General features: G+C 39.5%; 1 protein-coding gene across 1 annotated transcript in view; it reads right to left on the bottom strand.

Moving 5' to 3' along the window:
- Nucleotides 1-19712, bottom strand: part of LOC148874687 (uncharacterized) — a 37551-nt gene extending 17839 nt beyond the window's left edge. Inside the window, exon 1 of the mRNA XM_088965966.1 lies at nt 18880-19712. Within this exon, the coding sequence (XP_088822092.1) occupies nt 18880-19165 (286 nt within the window). The 5' untranslated portion in view covers nt 19166-19712. The remainder of the gene's footprint in view (nt 1-18879) is intronic.
- Nucleotides 19713-19945: the final 233 nt, after the last annotated feature.

The raw sequence follows: 19945 nt of genomic DNA, 5'->3' as shown, positions 1-19945 counted from the left end.
CTTTAGTTTGTCAGTCCCTAATCTATCACTGCTAGTTATGACTATATCATCCAAAAAAACCACTAATAAAATCTTTTCGGTTTCAGAATCATAGTTGAATACTGAGCGATTGACCTGGCATTGTTTCATTCGAAAATTTTTCACCATTTCACTAAACTTCCCAAACCAAGCACAAGGAGATTGTTTCAGCCCATAAATTGCCTTTTTTCAAACTACACACCTTACCATCCTCCCTCTAAGCAACAAACCCTAGTGGTTGCTCCATATATACCTCCTCCACAAGGTCACCATGGAGGAAGGCATTTTTAATGTCAAGCTGAAACAAAGACCAATCATACATAATTGCCAAAGAAATTAAGACACAAACTGAACCAATCTTAGCCATAGGGGAGAAGGTTTCCATATAGTCCACCCCATATAACTGAGAATAACCTTTAGCAACTAGTCAGGCCTTCAACCACTCCACACTACCATTTGGTAAATATTTAACAATATACACCCATTTACAACCTACAACATACTTACTCGGAGGAAGAGTGGTGAGCTCCCATGTGTGATTGTGTTGAAGAGTAGAGAGTTCCTCCTCTATTGCACGACGCCACCCGGGTGAAGTAAGGGCCTCCTAGACATCCTTGGGTATAAATATAGAGGACAACAGAGAAACAAACTGACAATGTAAAGTGGAAAGGTGAGAGCCAAAAACATAATTGGAAATGGGATGTAGAGTACAACTACGTTTACATTTACGTAAAGCAATGGGAAGATCAAGTTCAAAAGGTTCTGGGACAGGAGCAACTACAGGATCCGCAAACGAGGTGGAAGTCGGAGGAGGTGTCGGTGTCTATCGATGAGCATACAACTACGTTTACCTTTCCGTAAAGCAATGGGAAGATCAAGTTCAAAAGGTTCTGGGACAGGAGCAACTACAGGATCCGCAAACGAGGTGGAAGTCGGAGGAGGTGTCGGTATCTATCGATGAGTATACACGTGCCGGATCGGTGGTCGTTCAATAGGAATATGCACTGGAGGAGGTGAAGGTTCAGACATAACAAGAACAATTGGAACGGGATCACCAACTAGAAGAGAAAGAGGGATCAATGGTGGAGAGGACGGTACATCAGGCCCCAAGAATAACAGTACGGACCCAAAAAAAGTGACATCAGGGTAGACAAAAGACTTTTGAATGATAGAATTGTAACACTTATACTCTTCCTGGGTCCGAGAATAGCTAAGAAAGATACACTTAATAGAGTGTGCATCCAACTTGTCTAAACCAGGGCTCAGATTGTGAACAAAGCACACACACCCAAAGACCTAAGGAGTTAATGGAAAGGGAGACAAAGTGGGGAACAAAATAGAAAAGGGAGATTGTGTTAGACAGTTTTGTATGCCCTTAGCTTCAATCAGAATAATGTACTTTATGAGTTTATTGTAAATGAATAAAAGTGCATATTTGATTCATGTTCCCTTGGTATGTTTTTGTGTAGTACCCTTAAACTGGACACTTAATGAGACTCGTTTAGTTTAGAATGTTCACAGCCAGTGGGTCGGTCTGGGGAGACCTATCCTGACAAGGCTGACACTGTGGCGCCACCAAGTCAGTTGGGGTGGCCTGTCTCAGCTACCAGGGTGAGACCCTAGGCACATACAATGTAGGATTAATTGAATCTATGAACTGGACCAGATTTACAGTATTGCCCTAGACCTTGGAGATTGATGGGCAAAACTGGAAAGTTACACCCGACCCCTAGACTCGATTATGATACTGCACTAGGTGTCGGATTGGATTGTCTTTGATATACCAATCAATGAGATCCTTAGCGGGGGTCAAAACCTGGGTATGTTGGGACAGTCTGAGAATTCATCTGAGTGGGTGATCATAGTGATAGGATCCACCCCTTTGTCGGACAAAGGTAATGATCGGAGATGCACTCTCACTGATGGAAACCTAGACTGCCGGCAGCCGATTTCAACCGTTGAGATTTGTTTTGCAAAATATATTTTATATGAGATATAAAAGTATATATATTATGGTTTCGAAATGATTTGCAAGAAGGTTTTAATTCCCGGGATCCATATAAGCAGAGAAAACAACACTGTTCCTTGCAGCCGAGGGAGAGGTCCTCTCTTGTCGGGCAGTGTATGATCATTATGGGCTGAGAAGTTAAGTGTAAGACCATTGAGGATAATACCTGATGGGCTAATCTTGCATCTACCCACAGTCCCTAGGTGTTACAAGGTGGCTTGGCCCAAGGACCACTTAGGGTAAGTGTTGGGCCCATAGAGCCCATGAGATGGGTTTCAGGGGGTGCACTGTCCATAACAGTGTATTCGGCCAGGCCTTGTAACAAAGGTTGGGCTGAACCCATGTGGCTGATGTGTAGATCAATGTTTAGGTCCCATGCCATACAAGGAAGCCCAACTGGGTAGCAGTTTGGAAGGCTAAGTGAATACATAACCTTAAATGGGCCTTAAGCCCATTTCGAACTGGGCTAATTTGATTAGTCACTTAAATGGGCGAATTTTGAGATGGATCATCTGATAGGATTGGGCCCAGACCCTATCCACTTAGAGAGTCCAAGATCTAAATAAGATTTAGATCTGGAAGCCTCCTAATTAGATTAGGAGATGGTTGATCTGATCTGCAGATATGATTTGGATCACCAACTCCTAATGGGATTAGGAGCTAATCCCTTTAAGATTATAAAAGGAGGAGGGGGCGGCAGCCTTTTGATATGCAACCAACACATTCTTGTCTTCAAAGCTGAGATCACAAGAAGAGAGAATTTTGCACCCTGCGAATACTCTCTTGCCACCTCCTTCCTGCAGCCGCCGCCTCCAGCAGTTTGATCTCCTACTTTCTATAGAAGTAATCAAGATTTGATCTTGATATCAATCTTTTGGGGAAAAAATTGATTGGAGCTGTATTCACAAGCCATCCTATTGATTCTTGCGAAGGGTCAAGTTCTTTTGGAAGAACACTGTTGATTCTGCTCCACCCTACACTACGCCATCTTCAGTGGGAGCAGATTTTGGATCCTTCATTGAGCGTGAACACCTCCACTGGGAGATATTGTTTCTTTGTATCAGGTACATCCTCCCTCTTACTCCTTTTGGTTCAGATCTGATTCAGTTTATGGTTCAAGAATGATCCTTGAAAATATGATTTTCTAAATAGGGAATGCGATTCCCAGTTGAAGGGAGAGGAAAAATTTTTGAAATTCGCCCCCTTATTCCGCAATTTTTGGGCGTCCATGTGATGGATATCCTATCCCTTCAGACTGACCATGAAGGATGAAGGAGGGCATCCAATTAATAAGGAAACAAACAGTAAACACATCACTCCAAAAACGTTTAGGAACGTTCATATGATGAAGAATAGACCGAGCAGTCTCAAGAAGATGATGGTTCTTTCGTTCAACCACCCCATTTTGTTGAGGGGTGGATGCACACAAAATCTGATGAATGATGCCATGTTGTTCCAAATATTGTTGAAATGAAGTAAGAAAGTATTCGCGACCACTATCTGAACGAAGAACTTTTATTGGAATGCCAAATTGTGTATGTATTTCAGCATGGAATTTTTGAAAAATAAAAAACAATTCACTCATTTCTTTCATTAAATAAATCCATGTCATCCTTGAACAATCATCAATAAAAATGACAAAACACTTGTAACCATTATAGGACACCATGTCATGATTTGGGCATCTTCTTGTTCCTAGTCATCAAACCCTGGAGATTCGGGTGATGGTTTATCCTCCTTCACATGTTTCACCTTCCTCTTCGCCTTGAGAAAAGCTTCCACTGACTTGGCCCATGGCACATGATTTTCACCATTAAGTTTAATTGATGTCATTTGCACACCTAGATAGTCTGAGGGAATCATCACACCAAATTTCTTATCACTACCACCATCTCCAGTTGCTGCCATTGTGTTCCCCAATACAATTTCTAATTCTAAATTATCAACCACTAAAAATATACTACTGTCAAGTCAACACTACAGCAGTCTCCACATCACTTACAGCAATCTCTCAACCAGCCACAATCAAAGAGCTTGATGTAAACCACCATTCAGACACATTCGGCCACTCTTTTAGCGCCACCCCCCCCCCAAAAAAAAAAAAAAAATTCACACCGCTACTGATAACTAACCACCATTACTGTTACTCAGCAACCACCAAGAACCCTCTTGAAACTGCTTAGTAGAGGATCTAGAACACCACAAACACCAACCACTAGGGCTGTCACTCATGGTGACAGTAGTATTAGAACTACTAACCTAGGGCTGCCGCACCTTCCTAACACCTGTAATGAAGATTGCGGCAGTCCTGGATTACCAAAAATAACTTTCCGCAGCCTTCTACCTGTGCACCTTAGATCGCAGCCCAAAAAATAAGAAAAGAAGAAGAGGAGATCGCAGGTCCAAGTACTTGAAACCGCAGCCTTCTTCTCCTGTATTTAGTGCTCTAATACCATGTTTTAATGGTTCAGACAAGTTCTGTTCTGAGAGAGAGAGAAGAAGAAGAAGAAGAAGCTGTCGAACTAGAGAGATTAGCCCTACTAGTCGACCATAATCTCTATTACATTATAATTAGGGTACAAGGTCAAATATGCCCCTACTTAAGTATGGGACAAGTAAACTAAAAGAGCTAAAACAGAATTGCCACATCATCACATAACTTAAAACATAATGAAAAGACTAATCTACCCTTACTCGACCAACTCTAACACCAAAAAATTCTCTAAAACCAGGCAATTCAAGAATGAATAATATCTCCACCAATTATCAGCCAACAAACTAGGAACTCACACCCCCAAAACACTGTATGGATAGTCCTATATGAGTCAACACTAAATAGAGAGAGGGGATAGGTGTTTGCCCCCTACTTTACAAAAAGTCTTACCACTTTATACTTCTGTAGAAATATGCAGGTGACTAAACAATGCTAAATCACCATATAGAAAATAATCTCCAGTGACCATAAAGCAGATCTCTGATTTTCCTTTGATTTTTGGACAATATCTCTAAGAAACAATCCTAGGCATCAAAAATTTCTAAAACAAATCTCAAAAAAAATCTTCTAAAAATCAGGCAACTTAATGATGACAGATGATTACTTTTTTTTATCAGCAACACAGAAATGATTCATTAAACTAAAAAATCAAGTACAACAAGTTGTGGGAAGACGAAAAGTCAACAGAAAACCCACTAATTACAACAAGCCCCAAAAATAGCCCAAAGGAAAACCCACTAACTATAACATAGCCCAGAACATAAATTGTCTTTGTAAATTACTATTTTAGGATACTAATAGTAATTTACAAATTAATTATTTATAGTAATTCCCATAATTACTATTCATAGTAGAATTGTGACATGCTATTTGTAGTAAAAACCAGATCTAAGAACATGAGAGCAAAAGGACGAAGATATAGAATAGGGAGATCAAACTAACAGGTCTAATAAGAGGAGATCAGAGGCACCAATGAAACTAAACAAAAATTAACAATGAACAGAAAAAAAGAAAGAAAAAATACCAAAAGAACCTAACAATTCAGATCAGACCAAAAAAAACTTTAGATCTAATCAGTATCAACATATTCATCATCATCAGTTTTCTTTTTCCTTGCGCTGATACCATCTTGTTGAATAATTCAGACACAATTAATCAAAGAAATAAATAAAATCTGGTGTTAAAAGAAGAGAATAGAAAAAAGAGAAGAATAAGGGGAAAATGAAGAGAAGAGTGAAGAGAAAATAAGATCATGGTGCTCATAATGACCCCCTCCCCACTCTCTAATAAGTTGCTGGAAATATATTATAGTTACAACTTACAAAAGTGCCCCTAATTAGGTGGCAGTAACAATTAAAGAATGACCTATAAAAAATTAAACATGGCCCAATGACAATATGTCTATAAACTAAATAAGAAGCATGAGAGAAAAAATGGCTAATAAATCCACTTCTAGTACTACTTTTAGCAATAATTATTTTTATTTCTTATAAGATTAGTAACAAAAGAAGTCTCGCCAACTGAGAAATCACTTCTTTTCTCCCATTTGGCAGTTGGGAGTTGGGATTTCTTATTTTCTGCTATTCCTTCTCTCATCTTTGCTTACAGAATCAAAGGAATCAGGCCTGTTGCACAGAAACTAAAAGTTTTAGTTTCAAAAGAAAAACATTTTTGGCTCAAAATTCATTCAAATAATGACTCTTGGAACAGAATGTTAACCAAGCATAGTCTTTGTTTCTCAAAGCTAGTCTATCGCACTGTTGTAAGACTCAGACTGGACTGGATTTTCAGACCATAAAACCTGGGAACCAGAAGGCATTCTGGTTTTTACCAGTAAAAAACTGGCAAAACCATTGAAAATCAACCGGACCTAGACAGTTTTCACAACCCACATGGATAACTAAATCACTGGATGCCTTAAATTCCAATTGAAAGATTTAAACTCATGACCTCTTGGCTCTCTCTCTTTGTACCCTTACCACTTACATTAAAAATCAAGGCTAACCATCTAGCAACCACTTTCATGTGATATATATATATATATATATAAAATCCGCAGTCAAGCCATATCCCAACAAGAATTCCGGTTTTGTGTTTGGTCTGAGTCTTACAACACTGATCTGTCCTTTTTTAATGGATTAAAGAAAGTATGTCCTTAAGGCTTGCTTTACTGAAAGAGAAAAAGGTTAGGCTCTAGACCGATAGAGAAACCCATTGAGCCTAATCATAAATTAAATTCAAATGAAAGTGAATTATTAGAAGGCAAATGAAAGCTTCAAGGCAAGTGGGGAAACTGTTGTAACTATCACTAACCAGGCTGGGTATAACTTATGTAGTAATGCTGAAAGGATGTTGAGGTACAAGAAATCTTCGCCTAGAAAAGGCCTACTCTTTGCCAATCATGGTAAGTTTCGGGTATAAGTATATATGGATGTAGATTGGGCAGGTATGTTAGATGATAGAAGATCAATCATCAATATTTGGTTATTGTATCATTATTTGGTCACATGAAGTAAGAAGCAGACTATTGTAGCCAAATCTAAGGCTTTAGCACATTGAGTATCAAAATTACTTTGAAGATTTTGTTGGCAAAGATGGAAGTATTTATGGATGTCGAATGAGATTATACTGTGACAAAAAGACACAGATCAATATAGCACATAACCCAGTCCAACATGATTGTACCAAGCATGTTGAGGCATATATGGGTGTCAATCCCAAGATAAATCATCGCACACACAACTTTCAGTCTCCCTTTCTCTTCTCTGATCGTTTTTTTTCCATTGTTTCCTTCTTTTTACTCTCAAACCTAATCATTGCAATTGGCAGTCCAGTATTCATTTTCTTGTATAAACTGCAAGCAGATGGGTGGCCAGATCCCAGTTTCCTAAGTCAACTTACATGGCCAGACTGATTTTTATAACCATGGGTCAACAGCCTTGAGACGCATCACACAAATAGGCACAGAACAGACATGCCACTTAGAAATTTGTGCATGTGTGTATGTGGAGGCAAGATAGGAGGGAAGGAAAGAAAATGACTCTGACTTCCAGAACCTCGTTCTGATTCAGCACAACTACATCTGCCACCAGCAAAACAGATCACCCTCAACCACTTGATACAAGAAATGTAGGTTCCTGGAACTAAGCCAAGTTTTCATTGCACATTGATTCATTGGACCCCCTTCAAGACAAATTATCTCAACTAGCAGAAAGATAGATGTGTTGCTTGCCCATCCATAAAACTGTGACTCAAAATGTACTTCAACCACATATTGTTAGAGGTTATGCCTTGATGTTACCCAAGATTTGATCTTTAAGGTCAAAGCACAGATCATTCTTTTATATTCATGTTTCTGTTTTTTTTACGTTTCTTTTATATTCGCATTGCTGTGTTATTCGAAAAAAAATGCTTCTTTTGACATTTGGTTAACTTATACAGGCTTGATGGAGCAAACCTGTTCAGCTGATCTCTGAGGACACAGCATGTTTATTCCCAGCAGTGATTACTCAATGTAAAGGATATTACATTTCTTGGATCAATGACAGATCAACACTAGCCTCATTAAGATATTGAAAAACAGATAAATACAAAGAAGCTTCAGTGGATATTGCATCACCAAAAATAGGACCGGAGCTGACACGTCACTTAAAGTGGAAGGGGGAAGAAAGAAAAGAAGAGAATGATTCTAACTTCCAAAACCTCCTTTCAATTCAGCACCAGCTTCCACCAGCAAGCAAGATCAGCTTTAGCAGCTTTTCTTTCAAGTTTATAAGATGAATTATCCTAACTAACAAAATTATAGATGCATTGTGCACCACAGTATTCTTAAAACCATGACTAACAATGGACTTCAACTGAAAATTACTCGGACGTTATAACTTGACTTACCAAAGAAAGATGTCATAACTTGATGATATCCAAGATATTGACGTTTAAGACAATTCCAAGGTGCCGTTGTACAATGAAGACAAATCGTAGACCAAATTATGATTGCTAATTAGTGTGTAGAGAAGAGTAGTAAGAAAGGATTGGTGTGTAAGCTACACTTAGAGACAGCTTATGATATGGTGGATTGGTTGGTTCTAGTGGAGAGGTATTGAGTTAGTTTGGGTTTGGTGTGAGATGGTGTAGATGGATAGCAGGATGTATCAAGAGTTGTCATTATTCAATTTTGGTGAATGGAGTTATAAGATATTTTTTTCCAGCTATAAGAGGATTGAGGCAAGGGGACCCTCTGTCCCCTTTCTTGCTTACCTTGATAGCAAATGTGTTCAGTAGGTTTTTTTTTTTTTTGATAAATACATTCAGTAGGTTATTCAACAAAACGAATAGTGGTAACTTGATCGGAGGGAGGGTAGGTAGGCAAGAGGTGGTCATAACATATTTACAATTTGCATATGACATAATCCTTTTCTGGGAAGGGGGAAGTGAGGAGGAAATACCAAACTTCATAGGAGTTAATCAAAAGCTTCGAGCAGATGACTCTTTTAAAAGTAATTTTAGGGAAGAGTTGTATGGCTGGGGTTCATATAAATGAAGGTGATTTGAGATAAATTGCAGGCTTGTTAGGGTTTGAGATAAAAGGGTAGCCAATGACATATTTGGGGGCTCCCCTTGGGGAGCAATCCCAATGCTGATGACTTTTGGAAACCTGTTTTGGACAGATTTACTAAATTTTAGTTAGCCATATGGAAGAGAAGTTATATTTTATTAGAGGGAGGACTACACTAATTAGATCCACAAATGCTAATTTGCCAATTTACTTTCTCTCAACTTTTCATATTCTTGTGAAGATTGCAAGAAGTATCAAAAAAATCATGAGGGGCTTTTTGTGGGAGCCAAGAGAATCCAAAAATGATCACTTAGGAGTAAGGACATGTGTGAGCTAGGAACTGGAAATCTTTTTTTTATCAGCATAGGAATTGGAAACCTTATCCAAAGAAATACTGCTTTGTTGGGAAAATGGCTTTGGAAATTGTTAATAGAAGTGTTATGTTCTCGGGGCCAGTTGGAGAAGGAGACTCCCTGAGAGCAGAAGTGTTAACAGCAGTCGAAGGCATTCAAAAGGCAAAGCTAATGAACATTCAAAAGCTATTTGTGGAAGGAGACCCCAAACTGGTGATTAGCTGGTTACAAGATTGGGGGGGGGGGGGTTGGGGGGGTTAACAGCGGCTTTTCAACAATAAAAGGAAAAAGATCAGGTGGCTAACCATAGATATGGAAATAATTGTGTTGGGTGGGTTAAGAAATCTACTAATTCTGTAGCAGATGCCTTAGCTAAACAAGGGGTGGAGAGAGATTCATTATTCTGGGCACAACTGTAAGGGATCTGATTGTATGGGGGAGAGATAAGAGGTTTTATCTCTCACAGTCTGACTGTATTTAATGTTGTTAAAGTTTGACCTGCCCTAGAATTCTGTCTTGTTCGTTGAATGTAAAGTAAAGTAGGAGAAGAAAGAAGAAGAGAGAAAGATAAGGAAAGAGAAAAAGGTTGGTTCAAATTAGAGAAAGATTCATCTTCCTAGATTCGGCCAGACCTGTTATTATATTATTAACTAAATGGAAAAGACTTAAGTGCCCTCCTTTAAGTAAGAAGCACTCGAACTAACATAACAATACACATCAACCTTCTCAACAAGTACAAAGACCAAAATACCCCTTCACTAACACCACTAACACTCCCCCTCAAGCTGGTGAGTAACACTCCCCCTCAAGCTGGTGAGTAACACTCCCCCTCAAGCTGGTGAGTATATATCATATAATCCCAGCTTGTTACATATGTAGTCCACTCTCCCCCGACTCAAACCTTTTGTAAACAAGTCTGCCCACTGGTTTCCCGTACTAACATATGCAGTTTCTATCACCCCATTCAGCACATTCTCTCTCACAAAATGACAGTCAACTTCGATGTGCTTGGTTCTTTCATGAAACACTGGATTGGAAGAGATATGAATTGCTGCCTGATTGTTACAATAGAGCTTCATTGGAGTACTGATGTCATATCCTATCTCCTGTAGAAGGTTCCTCAACCACACTAATTCACAAGCAGTATGTGCCATGGCCCTATATTCTGCTTCTGCACTGCTTCTTGCCACAACTGTTTGCTTCTTACTTTTCCACGTTACCAGGTTACCCCCCAGAAAGGTGCAATAGCCTGTGGTGGATCGTCTATCAGACATAGAACCTGCCCAATCAGCATTGGTGTATCCTTCTACTACCAGTTTTCCACCACTCCTGTACAGCAAACCACGACCAGGAGCTCCTTTCAGATACCTCACAATCCTTAGCACTGCATTCCAATGTGGTACCAAAGGTTTCTGCATGAACTGACTCACCACACTATCCGCAAATGAAATATCTAACCGAGTAATGGTTAGATAGTTTAGTTTGCCTACAAGTCGTCGATATCTGCCAGGGTCTTCAAATACTTCACCTATATCACTGCTTAGCCTCGTATTTGTTTCCATAGGTGTCTCAGCCGGTTTAATACCCAACAATCATGTTTCTTCCAATAAATCGAGCACATATTTCCTCTTACACAAATTAATGCCATGCTTAGATCTTGCTACCTCTATGCCCAAAAAGTATTTCAACTTGCCAAGGTCCTTTGTTTGAAAGTGTTCCTATAGGAATGCCTTCAATCTGTCAATGCCCATTTTGTCATTCCCAGTCACAATGATATCATCCACATACACCACCAATATTATTTTGCCTGCTGAAGAGTTAAAACTGAAGACAGAGTGATCAACTTGGCACTGTTTCATACCAAACTTCTGTGCCAAGACCCTCTTTTGAGAGCGGATTGCTAAATGAGGCTCAACGCTTGGATGATAAGGGGAAAACGGAACCTTGGAAAGAGGAGCACCAAACCAGAACTTGAACATTGGGCATGGGATCAATGTGACGAAAGTGGTCGATCACTAGTCTCCAAACCAGGATACTTTAGGAGGGGGAAAACGACAGAGCTCCAGAAGTATTAGTGAGTGTGAATCAAGCCTAGGTTGCTCCTTGCAAAACCCCACTCTATTGTCGAATTGTGAAACCCAGCTATTTGTCGAGTTTCCTTCTTCTTCAATTCCAAGTACGCTTGTGCTTTCAGGTTTTGGTACTAACCTTTGCTCTGCCCCTGATGTTTGTCTTTCAGGTCCTAGACCTACATCCTCGCTGCTTGCCCATATTCCTGAAGGTGACAGAGTAAGTAGTACAAGGGAATCACAGGAGGAAATTGAGAGAGAGGAAAGGGTATGGAAGATAATAATGGAAGAGTGGAATGAGCTGACTGGAGTAGAACTAGAGAAGGAAAAGGAGAATCAAAACAAGGAAAGCTGGTTTAAAGTAGCTGAAGAAGAGGTGGAGCATGAGATGTTGAAGGAGAAGCACGGAGAGGAGAACAGAGAGAGAACTGGAGAGGAAAATAGAGAGGAAAATAGAGAGGAAACAGAAGTAGGAGAAGAAAAAGAAGAATCTCTAGCTGAGTTTATAGGAAAGTTAGGGTGTAAATTAAAAAATCCAAATGAGCTGAAGGGGACAAAGAGTTTAGTGAAGTTGAGAGGTTGAAACTGGATGTAGAAGGGGACAGAGTTTAGTGAAAGGAAGGGTAGGGGAAGAAGAGGAGGAAGATAGGGTAGAAGGTCTTAGGGGGATGGGGGCAACTTAATTTGAAGTAATGAAGATTGTAAGTTGGAATGTGAGAGGCTTGGGGAACGCAAGAAATAGAGCATTAATAAGGAGGTAATAAGGAGAGAAAATCCAGATATTTTCTTAATCCAGGAATTTAAGCTCATGACCTTTGATAGGAGGTGGGATAGAAATGCGTGGAGAGCAAATGGCCTTAGATGGGCAATGAGCCCCTCTTGGGGCTCCTCCGAAGAGATAGTTACTCTATGGAAGGATGAAGTTGCGGAGGGGTTGAAGAATTAATCGGCAGATTCTCAGTTTCTGTCAAATTCAAACAAGTGGAAGATGGGGTTGAATGGGTCCTAATTAATGTTCATAGCCCTAACAGTTACAGACAGAGAACTGAGTTATGAGAAGAACTGTGAGCCATTAGAGGATTGTGGGAAGGGCCCTGGTGTGTAGTGAAGGGATGAGAGATCCATCATATGGATGGCCAAACCCTACAAGAAGGTTGGGAGAAATTTCAAAATTTTCTCTCTCTCCCATCTAGGAATCACATTCCCTATTTTAGAAAACTGCATTTTCAATGATCAATCTTGAACCAAACCGGAACAGATCTGAAACCAAAAGGAGGAGAGGGATATACTTAATACAGAGTAACAGTAACTCCCAATGAAAGTGTTCACGCCCAAGGAGAAAACCAAAAACTGCTCCCACTGAAAATGACACAGTGTGAGGTGAAGCAAAATCAACAGGATGGCTCTTCAGCAAGAATGTAGTGGAGGGTTGGTGAGCACAACTTCAGATTGCCTCTTCTAGCAAGAAGCAATATCAAGAACGGTTCTTGATCACTCCCACAAGTGGAGATCGAACTGGGCAGGGGCGGCAAGAGCAGGGGAGAAAAGTGCAGAAGACAAAAGTAGTCAAACTGTGTAGTCTTCTCTCTATATTCAGCGAACTGTATGTCTAGAGGTCCCCCCTGCTCTCCTATTTATAGCCTTAAAAAGAGAATCTCCTAAGGGTTGCCATCTTTGCTATATTCAGCGAAAGAGAGTTTGAGTTGGAAGAAATAAGGGTTGCCATCTTTGCTATGGATAGATCTAAAGCTCCGGGTCCCGATGGTTTTACAATGGCCTTTTATCAAGATTGTTGGGAGATACTTAAGGAGGATACCCAAAGAGTTTTCTCTGAATTTTTCTATAGAGGGGTGATTAATCCAAGTCTGAATTCTACTTTTCTTGCATTAATTCCAAAAAAGGAAGGAGTCTGCCACACAAGAGTTCAGACCCATCAGTTTTGTGAATAGTCACTAAAAATCATCACCAAGGTCTTATCTTGAAGAATTAAAGAGGTTCTCCCTGCAATCATTTCTCCTAATCAAGGTGCTTTTGTGAAGAATAGACAAATTGTGGACCAAATCTTAATATCAAATGAGAGTGTGGAAGATTTAAAAAGAAGCAGGAAGAAAGGGCTGGTGTGTAAATTGGATCTAGAAAAGGCTTATGACTTGGTAGATTAGTCATGTTTATTGGAAGTCCTTGAGTGCTTTGGTTTTGGACAAAGGTGGTGTAAGTGGGTGAAAGGGTGTATAAGGACTTGCCTTTACTCCACTCTAGTGAATCGTAAGGTGATAGACCACCTTCCAACCACTAGGGGCATTAGGCAAGGGGACCCCCTTCCCCCTTCCTATTTACCTTGATTGTTGAAGTCGTGGGAAGACTTATTGAAAGGGAAAATTCTATGAGCGTGGTGAGAGGTTGGAGAGTTGGAAGAGATAATGTGCCAATCACACAATTTGCGGATGATACAATTCTTTTTTGTGGTGGGGACAAGATTAGGTGGGTCAGTAATCTCAAGCAGGTGATCAAGGTGTTTGAACAAGTGACTAACCTTAAAGTGAATCTTGATAAAAGTTGTGTGATTGGTATCAATATGAATTTTAGAGAAGTGGAAGAAAGGGCTCAACTTTTCGGGTGTGAGATCGCACAATGGCCATTTAAGTATTTGGGGCTTCCACTAGGGGATAATCCAACCAAAAGGAGATTTTGGAATCCGGTGATTGATAGATTCACAAAAAGGTTAGCGTCTTGGAAGAAAAACTACCTATCTTTGGGTGGTAGGATAACTCTGATTAAGTCCACATTGGCTAATCTCCCAGCTTACTTCCTGTCTGTGTTTAAAATTCCTATGGGAGTGTGCGAAGTTTTGGAAAAATTAATGAGGGACTTCCTATGGGGACCAGGGGAGGAAAAAAGGGACCATAGAGTTAGGTGGGATATTGTTACCAAAGCCAATAGTGATGGAGGGCTCGAATTGGGTAATTTACAAAAAAAAATGAAGCTTTATTGGGGAAATGGCTATGGAGATTGACAAACAAAAGGGATAATATGCGGGCTCAAGTAATTCTAAGTATCCATGGGCAAGTAGTGGACGGATGGGATGCGAGAGTCTCATCTAGAGCTACAAGAGCTTCCCCTTGGAAGTCCATTCATGCTATTTTATCTTCATTCCTTCCACTCATCAAGTATGGCGTTTGTTGTAGTAATTATGTGAAATTTTGGGAACATACTTGGGTAGGAAACTCACCTTCCGGAAGAGCAATTTCCAGCTTTGTTCTCCCTATCAAATTTTAAAAATGAGCCTGTTTCCACCTTTCTATCCCCTACTTTGTCTGCTCCTGATTGGAACCTAGGTTTTAGAAGGGCTCTTAGAGATTCCGAGTTGAACACCATTTCTGATTTGCTTAAGATCTTAGACGAGGTGGTTATTGATCCCTCTAGAAGGGATAATAGGATTTGGGTTCCTTCCTCCTCGAGTGTATTTACTTGCTCTTCCTTTTTCAAAGAACTAACCCAGTCTCAACTGGCTTTCAAACACCCTTTCCCAATCTTGGAAATTTGGGGTAAACCAATTCCTCCTAGAGTGGGTGCTTTCTGCTGGGAAGCATTCTTGTTAAAGTGTAACACTTGCGACTTACTTCAAAGGAAATGGCCAAATAGGTGTTTGTCCCCGCACTGGTGTATCCTATGTAAGGAGAATGGTGAAAGCTGCTATCACTTAATGGTTTTCTGTCCTTTTGTATCAGAAATCTGGTGCTGGTTTTTTCTCTCTTAGGTTGCAGGTGGTTCTCTCCTCCAAGTGTGCAAAGCTTGTTTAACATTTAGTTAGTGAGAGGGTTAAAAAAGAGAGGAAGTTTCTATGGATGTGTAAGAGCAGCAATATGTTGAACACAGTGGGAGGAAAGAAATCAAAGAATCTTCCTTGAAAAAGAAAGAAATAAGGACGCTATCATTAAGGTAGTTTCCATTAGGGTGGCTCATTAGGTTAAGACCTTGAAACTCTTTAAAGATTACACAGAACGAGATATCATTCAGAACTGGAAGGAAGTGGCTTGGTTAGCTCCCTTGAGAACTGCCCCTTCTCCAGTTTGGGTTCCTCCATCCTTGGGTTACACTAAGTTGAGTTGAACTTTGATGGAAGCAGCGAAGGAAACCCAGGTCCTTAAGGTATAGCCTTCAGGGATGAAGAAGGTCAAATTATTGCAATGTATTCGGGGACTTGGATGGGGGGATTCTCTGAGGGCTGAAATACTGGCAGTCTTGGAAGGGATTAAAAGAGCATGGCAGTTGAATATCAGAAAACTGGTGGTGGTAGGTGATTCGAGCCTGGTTATTAGGTGGTTGCAGAAGGAAGACTTCAGCTTGTGGAAACACCTAAATGAGAAAAAGAGAATTAAACATTTGATTCAAAACATGGAAGTTCAGTTTCAGTGGAATAAAAGGTGTGCCAATTCCTTGGCAGACTCTTTGGCTAAGCAAGGGGTGGGAAGAGCTATTCTTTTCTGGGCATCTTTGTAATCTGAAGTGAACTTTTAGGGAGGGTTAAAGATATTTTACCCCTCCCTCCTGTTGTATCCTCCTTTCTAATCTCTTATTAATAAAAGTTTCTGTTATCTATCAAAAAAAAAAAAAAAACAAGCACAAGGTGGTTGTGAGCATTCATGGACTCGCAAGAAATGTGTGGGATGCCAAAGTCTCACCTTATGTGTGTCTTGCTTCACCTTGGAAGTCCATCAGTAGCATCCTTCCTTTCTTAGTCATATTAGATATGATGTGGGTAAATGGCCAAATAACTTTTTTGGGAGGATTTGTGGATTGGGGATGCTTCTTTGAAAGACATTCATTCTCTTTTTTTACATTCTCTTCCTAAAAGTTGAAACCTGCTCCAAATTCTGGGTTAAGTCTTCCAGTGGGGTGCAGAGATTTTAGGTTTAGGAGAGGCCTTAGGGAGGGAGAGTGCATTGAGTTGGTGGACCTTCTTGCTTCTCTGGAGTCAGTCAGTCAATCAGTCTGGGTAACTCTTGTTTAGATGATCAGCTGGGATGCATCATCCACAGGGTTGTTCTGTTGTTCCTCCTTTTTCAACTTGTTATTACATTCTGCTTCCTCTTCAGCTGCTCCTTTTCCTGGAAAGAGGTGTGGTGCAAGCCAATTCCCCTAAGATTCAAGCCATTTGTTGGGAGGTTGTGCATGATAAGATTAATACATGTGCATACTCCAAAAAAGGAGACCCAGCAGCTGCCTTTCTCCCCATATATGCATCCTGTGCAATGCTAATGATGAGACGGTTCCCCATCTACTAATCCCCTGCTCATTTTTGTCTTATGTTTGGATGCACTTTCACTCTCTTTGGCTGCAGATGGAATCCTCATATGAAATATCAAATAGCTAATCTCTTCAACCCAAGTTTCATAATTGTACCTAAAAGAAGAGGAAAGATGATCTGGAAAGCAACAAGAGACTGTTTATAATAAACAGTAAAGTTAAACTTTGCAAAATCTAATAGAAGGAATTAATTTGAAGGTGGTTCATTGGATGAAGACATTGGAGACCTTTAATGACTTTCAATTGGAAGATTTCATGAGAGGTTAGGAGCTGATAGCAGCCTCATCCACATTGAAAATGATTATGCAAGAACAGCAGACTCCTCCAGGAAATAATAGAATTAAACTGAATTTAAGGTTTAAGACTAGCTAGGCAGCTCGATCATAGACAAACTGAAGTTTAAGACTAGCAAAGCAGCAATAGAAGTCGAAGCCACCTTCAGATGGGTCAACAGATCTGAAAATTCTTTGGCAGACTCACTGTAGCTGAAAACAGACTTACCAGCAGCCCCAAGATAATAGTATAATAGTTAACTAATTTTAAAATACCCCCAGTAGATGAATGTAAAGGAGATTCCTTGAGCCTTGTTATACTTCATAATTTTTTTTTTGACCATCAACTACAACCAAAAAAGCTGATTCAAGCGTACCATTTTTAGTGCATAAGTTGGACTCAACAGTCTTATCCCATCTATTTGGGTAGGTTTGTTAATAAGTTGTACCACAACACATATTTCCATTATAACAAATACTTCTCAGTCACTTCCTAAATTGCTAGGTGACAGGTGAATGACAAATTAGTTCCCACTGATATGCTTCACTAATGAATTCCCTTTGGTACAATGAACACAGAAACTTCAAAAATCCTGTTCAACCAATTACACTTAGTAACATGTGGGTTTATTCATAATGAGCTTTTATTAAAACTGCTCCATATAAAGAATCTTAACCTAAATATAATCATGTAAATTTTTACCAATGCATAAAAAGTAAACAAAATAATAAGGGTGTATTAATATTTATAAGATATGTTATACATATTTTATATTCAATCACACGCATAAAGCAGCAACTAAGACTCACTACTATCTTATCATTGATAAAGCAATATATATGAACTAAAACAACCAGAATTATTGACTAGAAAATCCTATCCATGTTCTTAACGTTACCATTTCCTAATTTGACATCCAAATCCAAGCTTACACCATATTCTTCTGCATGTTACTCCTTCCCTCTTACAGGGTAACAAGAACTTACTAGATTAATTCCAAAGCTATAACTAGTTCTAGAGAAGTTCTCACCTTTACAAGTTTACATCTTTGATAATTCAAGGGAATGAACCTACTAAAGAACATCTTGTCACCCTCACCTGCAAACCTAGTAACTAGTAATCCCCACTTATCCAGCACAAAAGCTATGAACCTTCCACACAAGATGTCTCCCTACTCCACATGTGGTAATGTTTATAAGGCAAGTGCAAATTATAAAATATAACAGAATACGCAAACAATATTTACCTAAAACCAACAAATATCAAGACAATAATGAAATACCATCAACAAGCCGGTTATATTATTAAACTCTACTACATATTATGTTGGAGTTTTGTACAAGCCTATACGAGCTCCATTGGCCTGCCTTATGTCAAACCTGATACTCCTCACAATCACAATTGATACTTTCCCATTCTACTTAATGCACCAGCTACACCATTAAAGCAGTAGCAGATGCTGCTTACCTTAGAAAGAGAAATAAAATACCCATTAACGTCAATTTCCAAGACAAATAATTAATTGGAATAACTTTATCAATGATACGTCGATAAGATCATTTTTATTGCATAAAATACCAAGACCAAAAAGCCCTATTGAATGAATGATGATATAGAATTTTGCACTCTTAACCAAAGTAAAAATATGTCTTTGTGCCTTTATGCTTCTGAAATACAATTTAGCAGCTGTTAAATACTACTGGCCACTAGGAAGTAGCAAGCTTTTGCATCCAGAGTGACACCATGAAAACTGATAAAAGCGAAAAGAAGAAGAAGCCCCTATCAGATGAGCGAGACAATACCCATGAGCGAAGCCTCTAGTAGGTGAGTTCTCCAAAGGACCTGATCCATAGGTGTCACTGTACCGAGCTTTGTTCCCCTGTTCTGGATCTTAAGGAGGCTAGTAATGCTAGATGCAAGGATGACCGACATCGTGCCAGCAATGGTTTTTACAGTGGCTGGGCCCTTTCCTGTCTTCAGCTGGTCGAGGGCCTTCATTACCAACTCTCTCAACGGCCCGATCTTCACCATGAGAAGAAATGCCACAATGCCTTCGGCAAAAAGAACCAGGAACAGTAACTGAATCATCTCTGCGCGAAACGAACTTCACTACTAGCAGTAAAAGTTCTGAAGTCTCCTAGGAATGGAGCTCAATCGTCATTGTTCCCACGCAGAGACAATAAAGAAATAAAGAAGACCCACTTCTCAAAACTCACTTTTACTTCTAAATATAAGGATTAAGGACAAAGATAGGCAGATTTAGCAACAAATCAAAAGCTACAAGCTTTTCTACAGAAAACCCATTTCTCCTTTTCATAGGCTTTCTCTAAGTACCTTGGAGTTTTCTGGGCAGATAGATAAATTTGCAGGTGGGTTCAAAAGCAGGAAAATGGCTCAAGGACAGAAGGGTGTGAGTGAAAGTCTGAAAGAGATTACGGTGTTTATCGATACATTAATCGAGTGTGGCAAATGGGAGAGATGATGACTGAAGTAGAGCACAGCAACAGTGTCCTTTTTCTCTTCCTAAAATTGGCTTTTGCTTTGTCCTTTTCTACCCTTGGAATTAATTTAATATCTGCTAGTACTAAATCAATGCCCCTGAATCCCTGATCAAATAGTACTTCCTTATTCCCATGTATTATTTGTGGGGAAGCGTGGACAAGCATTGATGATACTAATGCAAATTTCCTATTTGGAGAGGGGAAAGTAATTTGTAATGTAGGGTCACTTGGACCATAATTCAACTGTAGATTTATAATAATTCAAAATTTCAAATAACTCTACCTATAACATCAATACCTACCCCAATTATACAGTAAATATAAGATTTGTTGGATGGGCAGTACGATAAAAAACCCAGAAAAATGA

The sequence above is a fragment of the Nelumbo lutea genome, chromosome 1 (genome assembly GCF_056320005.1).
Source record: "Nelumbo lutea isolate HS-2025 chromosome 1, American lotus-T2T, whole genome shotgun sequence".
Lineage (NCBI taxonomy): Eukaryota > Viridiplantae > Streptophyta > Magnoliopsida > Proteales > Nelumbonaceae > Nelumbo > Nelumbo lutea.
The sequence above is the reverse complement of the archived record's forward strand: the minus strand, read 5'-3'. Positions and strand labels throughout refer to the sequence as shown.